At 38.7% G+C, this 12,657-nt stretch overlaps 1 protein-coding gene across 7 annotated transcripts in view; it reads right to left on the bottom strand.

Moving 5' to 3' along the window:
• Positions 1–12,657, bottom strand: part of LOC109987951 (arf-GAP with coiled-coil, ANK repeat and PH domain-containing protein 2) — a 46,958-nt gene that overhangs the window by 33,258 nt on the left and 1,043 nt on the right. For all 7 annotated transcript variants that reach the window (XM_065955805.1, XM_065955807.1, XM_020639237.3 and 4 more), the window contains exons 2-3: positions 2,372–2,429; positions 38–157 (exon numbers count right to left, since the gene is read on the bottom strand). In XM_065955805.1, the coding sequence (XP_065811877.1) occupies positions 38–157; positions 2,372–2,429 (178 nt within the window). The remainder of the gene's footprint in view (positions 1–37; positions 158–2,371; positions 2,430–12,657) is intronic.

Genomic DNA, 12,657 nt, shown 5'->3' with positions numbered 1-12,657 from the left:
TTATGCTTCAGGATCATGCCAGATTTGATTTGTTTACCTCAATGACTTCATCTTTGGTGGACTGCTGGGCTAGCTCCCGGATTCCGTAAACAAACTGTTTGTTGGCTGCATTGTAGGCTTTTCCAGCATCAATCATCCCAATACACAACTTCACCAACTACAGAGAGAAAGAGAATGAGGCAAACGCTTAGGGGGTTAAATAAAAAGGAAGCAATGCAGTAACAGACAGAGACAGAGAAGACGATAACACTCAGTGAAGGAAAATAGTGCTGGTCATTCCTTCAGGGCTTGCATTGTTATTTAAAAAAAATAAAAACTTGAAGTTTCCTGCCCATTTAGGAATAGTACATGCAGAGCCTGAAAAGAACAACGTAAAGCTAAATGCTCTGTCAGTTTCTTGGTAATTAACACCAGGCACTTCTTTCCCTTCTGACTCATTGGGAGCAAATATAATTTCAGGTTACGTAAACTCACAACAAACACTGGCCGCCCTCCATCCACTCCCACGCAGGAGATGACACAGCCTGAACACGGTTTTGCAGCAGAGGCTGCTAAATAACTTAACAAAAAAATGGTCATTTGAATCAATTTTCTTGACAAATGAGTTAGTGTTCAAGAGAAAACTAAAGTAGTATGAATAAATAGCTTCTTCTTTCTGATAGCTTTTTTTAAACAATTATCACTGTGTATATTGAAGCACAATTCCAGAAAATGTCATCACAATAGACGGTATCATCATATATTCAACTAATCTAAAGAGTTCTGTCACTCACAATTTTTCTGCAAACATTCTATAACATACAACTGTCTAGAGCGATGTGATGTATAAATGACAAAGTTGAGAGTCAAATAACATTGATAGACATTAATATTGAATAAATATCTAATTTATATACCCTTATATACGGGTGTGTGTGTGTATATATATATATATATATATATATATATATATATATATATATATATGTTGACACCCACAAACCATCAAAGTCTGTATTTCCTCTTTTTGCATTTCTGTCTCACTTGTGAACATACCCATTCTAAGTCTCATGAACCATTTACTATCTTCACAAAGGATTATTCTGTAACACGAGGTTAAATATTATAATAACATTTTTATTTTTCCTGAAGCAATGAAGTTTAATAAAGGCTTGACAATAACTATTTTTCACCAAAGCACAAATCAAAAATCAGAAAGACACTGATCTGTGAAAGTTGCTTTCTTTAATAGTATTTAGAGTTCAATCAAATCTGACATCTACCTAATGTGTTGATCTTAATGTGATCTTAATGTGAGTGTACATGTATGGCATATATGGCTTCAAGACAAAGTTTAACTGCTCACTTGAGGAACTCTTCTCTAGTCTCCACCCATCTAACATATACACACTCTCACACACACACTACTGCCATATTCATGCAAAGTAACAGACCCACTCTCCCACAAATCCTTCCTCTACAAAGCAGGAGGGGAAGTGAGACCGGGGCTGAGTCACAAAAGTGGGGTGAGGATGAGGGTGGGACTCTGTACGACTGTAAGTCCAGGGACAATGAACTTGGATCTTCCAAGCTGAAGGCCTCAGCCTTGACTAGTGAGCAAACCCCGAGCTCTGCCAAGATCAACTAGGAGGAAGGATTGGTTCACTAATAATTATTATTAGTGAACCAATCGCTCCACCTAGTGCTGTTATACGTAGTACCAACATATTAATGTATAATACGAGTTTGCTTGATTGGTTTAAAACTTAAGTTTAGATAAGTTGAACACGCTGTGAGATGAAAAATAGAAATGTTCTGGGATTTAAAAACCTCCAGAAACTGTAACTTGGAAAGTCATACATGAGGCAAAAGAGCTTAAATACAATATGTTGAAGTTTTCATATTAACCATGTCACATTATGGATGGCAAACTACAACAGAGTATAAATGTTAAAATGTTTTTATGATTTTGGGGAAATTGATATGACAAAAGGTCATTCAAATCTATTCATCAAAAAAGCTCACTGAGTAAATAAACTAGTTCCAAGTAAAAAAAAAAAACAGCCGATTGTCTGTTGTGTCTACTTCCTTTTTCTAGATAATGAGCAGGGAACTTCAGTGTACTCGATGCGTTTCTTCATGTTCCCCTGAAAAAGCACCTGCATATTTCATCAAAGTGTAAGCCAGGTGCACACTGTCTATATTAGTCCTAATTAAAGGCACTCTGCCAGGGGATATACTGAGGATATAAAGGGAATGGACTGGGATTACACTGGGGAAAGGCCAGGGACAAACCTGCAACTTTCCTCTTACAGGATGGCCGCTGTAGCTGCCAGTTGACACAGGAGAACAAATGAACAATTAAGCAATGTTTTTCATGGGTGGTACTCACTTTGTCGAGCTTAGATTCCAACTCACACACATCCCCCTCCACTTCCTCTATGGTGGCTCTGTGGAGAGAGGGAAAAAAAGGATTTGACATGAAGTGTAAACAATACCTAATACTATCAACTCACAGACATTGAAAAGAAGACTGCAGTCCTCAAGAAACAACGTAACTCCCTCTGTTTCTACAAGTTCTGCCATCTCTATACATAAATGTTATTTTTTCACCAACTACCTGCCGTGTGCTCACTCTATATAGACAGATAAAGAAAGAGTATTCAAAGATTAAACAAAAGTTGTCAGCTTAGTGGTAAGTTAGTGCCCCATGTACTGGGACTATAGTCCTTGAAGGGGGAAGTCTAAGTTAGACTAAGTTGACCAGCGGCTCCTTTCCTGAATATAAAAAGGCATAAAAGCCCCAAAATAAAATCATCAAAAGAAAGTTGTCAGCCAACTCTAGATAATGCTTTCTTCAAGCATGTTAACCTCATAAATATAGAATGCATCAAACAGAGCACATATTTAACACATGGAAAAGCAGAACCATTACTACTGACACACCATTAGGGACAGCAAAACTGAGAGCTGCCATTTTGGGTAATGTCAGGGCTGGAGTCAAGGCTGGCTTTCTGCCCTTCAAAAAATGACAGAGCACAGCCTGGTTCTCCACAGGATCAACAGCACACAAGCTTTCTGGTGCCACCAGAGAAGGAGAAGAAACGCAAACATCTCTTTCAACCACAAGCTTGGGGACTTCACCTCCAATCATTTTGATCATTATATATTAAGAGCAACAGAGCAGTTTACAGGTAAGAGAAAAGGAGAGTGGGAGAAGCAACTGTGTAGCTGTTTTCACATAAGCACGCCTGAAAATGTCTGGAGAATTACAGAGGACTGCCCCTGAAATCCTCTGATCTGGTTGTTCACATATGCACATCACAACAGGAGACTATCCCGGTAAAAAGAACGACGAAGCAATAGAGTCCGGTACACAATGCTTAAATGAGAATATCAGCCTTTATATCAATGCTATGTAGTTAGATAGAATCAAAGTTTTTCCAAAAGAGCGGAGAAGAACAAACCAGCATAAAGAAAAATAAAGCAGCAGTTTAATAACATACACAGAGATAAGTAGGTTAAGGTAGTTTGTGACACACTTAAATAAGTTAGAGAATGACTCACAATTCATACAACAAACCTAATATTTTAGCATTTTATTTGTCTGACATCATATAATAACGTTTACTAAGTAGAAGGGGTTAAGAGACCCTGCACACGAATGATATTTCTTTGACCACTAAGAAGCTCAACTGTTTTCAGAACTGATGACCAGCTGTTAAACCTGAGCTAAAACAGCTGACTAGTTATTTCCTGCCATGGTTTAAATAACTATGATGTCAAGTCGTTGGTTATGCTGCCATGCTAAGAAAATTATCTGGTGTACGCAGACAGGCAGAAACTCCATCACTCAGCAAGTTGAATTGTGAGAATGCCAAAATTAAACTGTTCAGCAGCAGAAACTCAAACGCAAAATATGTTTAGTGGAGGTACCTCAAGTACAAATCTACAAGACATTTTACTCATTTTATGGATTTTTTATTAATATTAAACCAAAAAATTCCTCATGAGCATACATTCATTTTTATAAATGTGTATTGTATTCTGTGCTTTTGTTCAGCAAAGACGTCCTGAAACGTGGGAACAGTGTGACAGAGTTGCCTCATTGCAGTTTTTATGAGATTTTGTTCACAAACCAAACACAGTGGAATGAACTAAGGTCTTAGCAGACAAAGAGGGCAATTCAGGGTCAAAAGCAATATAGAGCCTGCCTTTCTCCCTATTACATTAATCCTGGTCAAAATCTAAAGAGCCTGTTACGAGCACCGTTTGCAGAAATACAGGAAAGGGGCTCTAATGTCAGATTTTTAAGCCGATTCGGCCAATTCTTATAATTCTCTATAATAAGACTCTGGGCTTTGAGCTGGTGTAAATACGTGAGTAAAGCAGGAGTTGAGGAGTAAACACTACAATGCACAGATTGCCAACATTACCAGTAACCAGAAGGACAGCAAAAGCATTTACAGAGCATGTTCCAGATTAGTCCTCCCTCAAAGATTTGGCAGCGAGGTCAAGAAAAAGCCATGAGGGATGTGGTACTTAAACTGATATAATCTCCTTACAAAAGCCACCAATCAAAACCTTCATTAATCAAATAAAAGCTTCCTGATTAAGAATTGAAGCATTGGCCAGCCAATTCTTCCGTAATCAACAATGAAAATGTCTTGATACATGTAAGCAGAAAAGTAAGACTATAAGCACTTGACCTTTTATGTTCAGGTGTAGTTGTAAATGTGTTTAACTGAGTGGAACAAAGGTAGGATGGCCTGCATAAGACCAGGCCATCCGAAAAAAAATTAAATTTAGAAAAAAATACCCTTGATCATCTAAATCAATCCTTTTTTAGTCGTTCATTCACTGGATTTAACCATGAGAAATCAACGAGTTCCCTACAATCTTGTAACTTGAGCCTGCAGGGTGATCTTGTGGAAGTGCTGACAAGGGATAAGAAAAGGAGGGGCCCTGGCAAAATGAAAATCTGGGCCATTGCCTCACAGCTCTGACCTTGGAGCAGGTCGATGAGTCTGGATAATGAGAAGAAAAAGAAAGCACGAGAGAACAAGACACACGTACACACTCGAAAATGTGGTGATAGAAAGCTGTTTCCACATATGCACTCCTGAAGATATCTAGATAATTTCAGGAGAACTGATCCTGAGCAGTATTAGATCATTTCAGGAGAACTGATCCTGAGCAGTATTAGATCATTTCAGGAGAACTGATCCTGAGCAGTATTAGATCATTTCTGGAGGATTTAGTACTGCTCCTTAAGGGGAAAAAACAACCAGGAAGTGGCGGACGAAGCAACAGAGTACCCTACAGACCCTTTTAGTGTTAATAAACAGTGTGACGTTTTCTGGTGTGCAGGTCTTTGCTGGAGGCAAAACATTCCTCCGGACACATTGCTAGATAGCAGGTTGTTTTGGCTTGTTTTTAGCATGGAGGATGCTAGGCTAACAACAAAGACTAAGCAGTTTGGAGGTATTTCATGCTTGTTTTGCCAACAACTTATACAACTACTTTCACTTTCTGCAAAGGTAATGTTTCAAGTGGAGTTAGAACGACGAGTTTAAACGAGGCAGACAAAATGCAACAAAGCAGTTCACTTTGTCGGCTGCATTGCAAAGATACGAGAAACTTTGCAGGAATGGATTTAAAGCGACAAAACACTCTAAGATCGCTCTGCCTGGCCTCTGCAAGATAGTTTTAGAACACTTATCAGCAAAGTTAATGGATGTAAAGGCGATGAGGCTGAGCTATGATGTTACTACACAGTCCAGCCACTCAATTTTCCCCCGACATCAAGGAAATGCTTCACCAGTTTACTAACCTGCAAGACATATCGAGAGACAATGCTAGCAACATGAAAAAGCCCTGGACAACAAAGGAGTGCACAGCTTTGGCTACTTTGCACATACAATGAAGCTTGTAGTGAACAAGGTTTCACTGTGACAGCAGAGGGCGAGTGATGGGGGTCTGCTTGTGATAAAAACATTTCGCCAGCTCATATGTATTTAGTTCATTTTGTTTTACAAAGTTTGGAAATCCTAATGCTGCCTAACACATAAATGATTCCCAGTCCCAATCTCAGAGTTATTAATTTAACACTGGTATTGGATCTGTACTCAGTATCAGCAGATCCCAAAGCCAAGGTATGGAATCGGTATCAGAACTCAAAAAGTTGGATCAGTGCATATTCAATGTTATGTTTCTAAAGTTCAAGTAAGGCGATCTTGCCTCAGCATTTACTCTACAATGTTCGCAGTCATTAAACATAAAACAAAATGACAACGTTTACACAAACATGTTCATAATCAACCTTTAGATATCCTAATCCCATGAAAAAAATGGAGGGGGGGGGGGGGTTGCTTTAGTTGTCTTTACATTCAAACAGTTCTTCACTTTAATGATATGATCATGTTGTCATCAATAAGCTTGTATCTCTCAACAGTTTACAGAGTGATAAAACAGTCTGGGTGATAAAACAGTTTGATGCAGGTATTCTGCTCTCAGTGTAAAACATCTGATTTCTGGCATTTGCAAACCAAAAACAGCCAGCATCTGCCACCAAAGCAGAAGAAAAAAGAGGAATTGATGTGGTGAATATTTAATCTCATTGAAGCGCAATAGACCAGACCAGACATCAGACATAAAATGCTATTTGGAGCGACCTTTTGCAGTGTATTTGTAGCAGCAGTGGTATTAAGCAGTTAATACGTTTCATAAACTTTATTCTACGTATTTGTGTTTCACCTATTTTAGTGGCTAAAAACAAGTTATGTTGTATTTACTTTCTCTGATGTTCATCCATTTGATACAGTGAATAATCTATTTAACCATTACATGTTCCATTTACTTACAGCTTTTTCTTTAAATTAGTGGTTTTTGTCCAGTTAACTGTATGAAATATGCATTTCAATTGTCTTTGTACATGTTTCAGTTGCCCAAATAAATGAAAGTGATTTCTGTCACAACACATAAGACATAGCCAGTAGATAGTTCATATTTGAGAAAATTGATCAACTATATTATAATACTTTTGCCTAAAATGGACCTTAAAATCATAAGAACAGTTGCAAACAAATTTTCCGTCACCTAAGTGGGCTCCTTGTTTTTGCTCTCCTTTCAGTGTTAAACTTGCATTCAGGTGTTGATTCTGTTTCCCAAGCAATTTAAAGAAACTTAGGAACTCCTATCCACCATCTTTATGGAAATTATATCACTAGCTTTTATTTTAATGGAACAATATGAGTAAGAAACAGAGACATCCAGGGTAAAGTGCTGTTTGGGTGTAATGGTGAAGCGCAGGCTAAATCAAGACAGACGAGTGGTATGAAGGAGACCAAAGTCCAGACCAAAGAGAGAAAGAAAAAGCACCAGCCTTATAAACCACATCAGTGAGAAAGAGGCCAGTTCAGCATTACTGAGGGAGAGATTGAGTCCTGTTTGACTTTAAGTTGCCCCAGGATCACAGAAAGGGGTCACTGATGCACTGAGACTAAAGTCCACACTACTGTGCGAAAGCAGACCTGCTTATTTTACATTTGGCTGGTTCTTATCCTTTTTACCATCAGATGAAAGCACATTAACAAAAACCAAAAACACAACGTCCAAATGTAATAACGGTCACTCTGCTTTTTGCAATATTGTTTGTTTTGCCTAAAACAATTTTGTTTAAATAAAATAATTTATTTGGGAAAAAGGGATTGGGGGTGTTTCATTTATTTTGGTTGATACATAACTTTAATAATTATTAAAGTGTATTTCTTATAAAAATAAAAGATAATGTGTTATGATGTGTTGGTTGTTAACATGTTGTTTGTGAATCCCCTATGATCTGCGCACTATGTTGTTTTTGTTGTACAAACTTTAAGTAAACACCTCTATAAAATGGTGTTATTTTAGTAGTCGGTTGACTAAAACTCCTACACTGCCAACAACCAACTCACACAATCACACAACAACAGACGGAGACTCAGCTCCTCTCTGTGCTACCATGTGCCCCACAACGCTCTGACTACATCTTCTGTAAAAAACGGAGACACCTAATTCTTCTGCAGTGATTCAGTAACCACGATCCAAAACAAAGAGAGCCTCCTCTCTGCAGCTGCTGGCAGTGTGACAGCACGCTGTGTGCCGTCTGCATGCAGGAGTGAGGCAGCTGAACAGGTTTGCCCATCCACGGTGCCAACACGATGGAGTCTACCGAGGGCCTGAGGCTCAGACCTCAGCACTTCAAAGACAAGAGCTGATACTCAAATACCATCTGCTCTCTGCATTTTCTCCCTATATTTGTTATTCACAGATATTTTCTAATGAAGATGTTCTGCACAATAACTCAAAGTGTTTTGAATGGCTTAGACTATATGAGTTTACTGGATGGACAATTTATTTTGAGTTTTAAAGTAAAAATGCTAAACACAGCTTACTTCCCAAGTTCCCACTATCAATTATGTGGATCTGCTGTTTTTCTATTTCTCTATTTGAATATTGACCTTTTGAGCTTTCAGCCTTTATCTGATAGGATAATGGATAGAGCAGGGGGGGAAACAGCCAAAGGTCGGACTTGAACACCAGGCAGCCTTCTTGGCGGACCACATCCTCTGCCGAATCTGAATCTGAGAATCTGAGGAAGCTCCCGGCGAAACGCGTAGTTCGCTCAGTTATTTTCAGTGTGCCACAGAGCTATGATTTATTTTTCTCCTGAGTACCTGAGAATGTATAGGCTGTGCACAGGGTACCCTGTTGGCCATTTAGATTATGATTAAGAATATGGTTTATACAATTAATAGATTCATTCTTAATGATTAATTATTAATGGACAGATTGTCCAACAAAATCATACAAAATAATAGATAGTTGCAGATATGTCAAACTACATGGTATGACTTGGTTTCACGGAGTTATTTGATGGTAAGTACCTGCAAATACAAGTCTAATCCATCTACAAGATGCAGACACAAACTCTTCAGTTAGCTTAAAGCGGGCTAACTTTAAAATAACTAGAACTAATCCTATTAGGAAATGTCTGACAGCTGAATAGCTCTGCATCACAGCTTCCCTTTGATGTTTTCTAATTATATTTCTATAATGTCAGGAGTATTTTGTCATCTCTTCTTCCTTCCTCTGGTGCTTCTGGCATTATCAGAAGAGACACAAGGTATTTGCAGCTTTTTTCCATAAATGATATTTTTATATCGGCCATAAAGAGCAGGAATGAATGAAGTTCATCCCACTGGTATGACATGACAGAGTTTATAAACAACTGAACTGTGTTACTGTGGATGGAAATGTGAAGAATGGGGAGAGCATCAGTGCTGTGACGTAGATCCTGTGATTGTTAAAGGCTGCAGCAGTGCAGATATGGGGGGGGGGGGGGTCCTCTGGTAAAAACCCACAACTACACGCACGGGCTTCAACAACATCAACAAGATGAGGTCATTACATAAAGATACACAGTTACTCAGGCAGCACGGGAAATTCTGCTTGTTGATGTCACAAATTATCCTGCAGCCGGCCAATTACGTAAATAACGTACATCCTCCATCTGCCTGTGTCAGACACTTGAAGAAGGAAGGAAACAGGACTAATAAAATATTATCAATACGTTGATATCAGCTTTACAACTTTAAACTAGGGATCCAACAAACCATGACTGCCATAATCCATTTAGTATTAATTGATTGGCCCTCAAATGTCTAAAAGATGCAGAAACTTTCCTTCACAATTCCAGGAATTGGGGAAGTTTTCAAATGTCTTGATTTGACTAAAGAATAGTTAAGCATTGAAAGACAGTGGGTCTATAAGAAACAGTTCATATTAGAGAATCAAATATCATAGTGTTTGGTGTTTCTATACAGAAATAATGATAATCAAACTATCAAAATAGTTAATTGATTTCTGAATATGGCCGGATTTTAATCAGCTGGATCATTTCTAACTACAAGGATATAAATGACTCTTTCTTTGAGCTGTCACTGCTCTGATAACATAATGGTGCACTTCAGTGTTAACAAAATGTATTGTGTTTTCTACGGTTCTCCATCAATCTTAATTAAATACAAGTGTTTCTACAATCACCAATAGAGCAACAGTAAAGTCCGTCCTCTCATTTCATTAGCTGTTAATTGTCTTAATTAATAACCATTAAAGGAAATGGACCTCAGGTTTATTAAATCTAACAAGCCCAGCATGTTAACGGGCCTGTAGCTGAACTCCCATGGGAAACTAGTCGGCAGGCTGTGGGCTCTTATTATGAAGTCTGCCAGTGATCTGCTGCCTCTACAGCTGCTGTGTGTGACTCAGGGGAAACTAGAACCGGGGCTGTTAGGCCAATGACTTCATTTGTTGGCTCTCCCCCTCGCTCAGAATCTACTAAATTGATCAGGAACAGGCAATTCATTTTTTCAAAGAAAAATGTATTCATCCTGCTGTTGTAAGGTTTTACTTTCAATCGTTTGGGGATATCCATTCTACTTTGGTTCTTTGAAAATCTGATATTGTAGAATTTCAGCTTTACTGATATTGCACAATAACATACTGCTAGCTAGTCAAAGATGTAATGCAAATGTTAGCCCTCTTTTTGAACTTGTTTGGTTGAAAGGCTTATTAAATATGTAAAAAATGACTCTTACTGCCCTCTTTAGGGAATTTCAACTCCCATATTTGAAGAGAAGCCAGGATAGAGTCAAATGTCTATTCTCAAGTGGAAAATGAGGCAACAGGGATTCAGTGCCAAAAATACACAATTTTTGCACTAGTGGATCTCTCTCCGGGCTGAAAGCAGGGTTTATGACCAAAGACAGCTTCCCAACTAAAATGAGGATGAGAGCCAAAAAAAAAAGTGGGGTGTGCCAAAATACCACTTGAAAACAACCCTATCCACATTTTGGGGCTCCATATTCTCTGGCACTAAGTTAAAAGCAAACACCAAAATGGAAACAGATGTTGAGCAAGCGAGAGCTGCTCGACGCTGGTGTAAATTCCATGTTTTTATCCATTCTCTCTGTGCCTCTCAGCCTTCTCTCTGGCCAAACATAACTAGTGGGGGATGGAAAATGAGAGAAAAACAATGATTGTCTTAGTGGAAAACTGTGCAGTAAAAGTCTCTGAACAGTTGGCCCACAATGGACTGACTGCAAGTGAGGAAACTTTGAGAGAAGACACTAAAGGCCAAAGAGCAAAAGACTGGACTATATCCTCAGCTGGACTCCTGGTTGCAGTGGATCAAGGAAAGTGGATTCCTAAAAGATTATCATTATTAAACACAGACTGGAGATTGTCTGGATATCCAGGTGGAGCAAAAAAAACTCCAGAGACACGGATTTACTCAATTATGCAGAATTTATGTTTTTGAGTATAACAACCTGTAGGCCAGAGGAAAGGTTTGTAAAGACAAGGTACTAAACCCAAGAAAACCTGCTAACAGAATAACATTAGCAGCATAAAATCCAAATACCATTCTCTCCTAGTTCAAATCAAATATTCATTATGTTTAGGATCAAGGAATATCTGGACCTTTGCTAAAATGACCCAAGCAATTTCTTGATCATCAAATTCGCTCAAGATAAAGCAATGACTGTTTCAGCTTTGCATTGTGAGCAAAAATCTATCCAGTACCTTTTGTATTTATAGTTTAGCATGCATGTTTTAAAGGTGCTACACATCCACAACATCCAAGTGTATTCATTTGTCCAAGCTGGAGCAACTGCTTCTAAATGGGCAGAGCAAGGCTAAAATAATGCAAGTCAACCCAATACAAAAACATTCAAAATGACGGTTTTCGCCCGTAGCTTTTTACAAGTGTTGCAGTATTCCCAGTGGGGACAGTAAAATAATTGCCAAATGACAATCAATATATTAATCCTCTGTGCTCAAGCTTTGTTTACAAATGATCTACTGTCAATTGAGGAAAAAAAAATATCATTGGAGAGGTCTTATGTGTTTCATGTTTGGAGAGAAGGTCATTGGTTAAAGGTTTCACTTTCAGACAAACAATGGCTGGTAACCACAGCATCTGTCCGCGGTCAACTGAAGCAGCTTCCTTGCTTTGTTTGACAAACTACACACACACACACACACAAACACACAACTTCAAATGGCTCAACAGGATCTGTTATCAGGTACTAATCAAAAGGGAAAGTTCACCGACCATGTCCCCAGTTATAAACAGATTTGGCATACTAACTTCCACGCTTTGAAGAAATAGCCAGAACAAACCCACTTTACACTAAGATCTCCAAACCCAGGCAGTCTTGGTATGGAAAGGTGTATGGGTAAGCATACGCCAAGCCTTTTCCAAGCAACACAGCTGACTGGAAAGTTTCCCTTTACTCAGACCTCTGTATGTGATCCTAGAGGAAATGCTCTGATTTGTTCTATTCTTCTGCAAACAACTTTCTAACATCTGTTCCTCGTTTCTGGGAGAAAGGATGTCTCAACAGCAGCAGACGGAGCGTGGGCTGAGGGAGGAAGGACGGAGAGAGGGAGAAAGGCGTTTTCTCAAATCTCTAGAAAATGCAGTTAGTGGGGAGGAAGTTTTGAGCAAACACACTATTTCATACAACATTTAGACTTGAATGAATTGAAGAAAACTGTGAGTGATGGTATCATAATTGTCAAAGCATCACATTAACACCCACCACCTGAGTTTATTGAACACGTAAAGTGGGCAAA

This window comes from Labrus bergylta, chromosome 6 (assembly GCF_963930695.1).
Source record: "Labrus bergylta chromosome 6, fLabBer1.1, whole genome shotgun sequence".
Lineage (NCBI taxonomy): Eukaryota > Metazoa > Chordata > Actinopteri > Labriformes > Labridae > Labrus > Labrus bergylta.
Note: the sequence above shows the minus strand (reverse complement) of the source record. Positions and strands in the feature narration are given on the sequence as shown.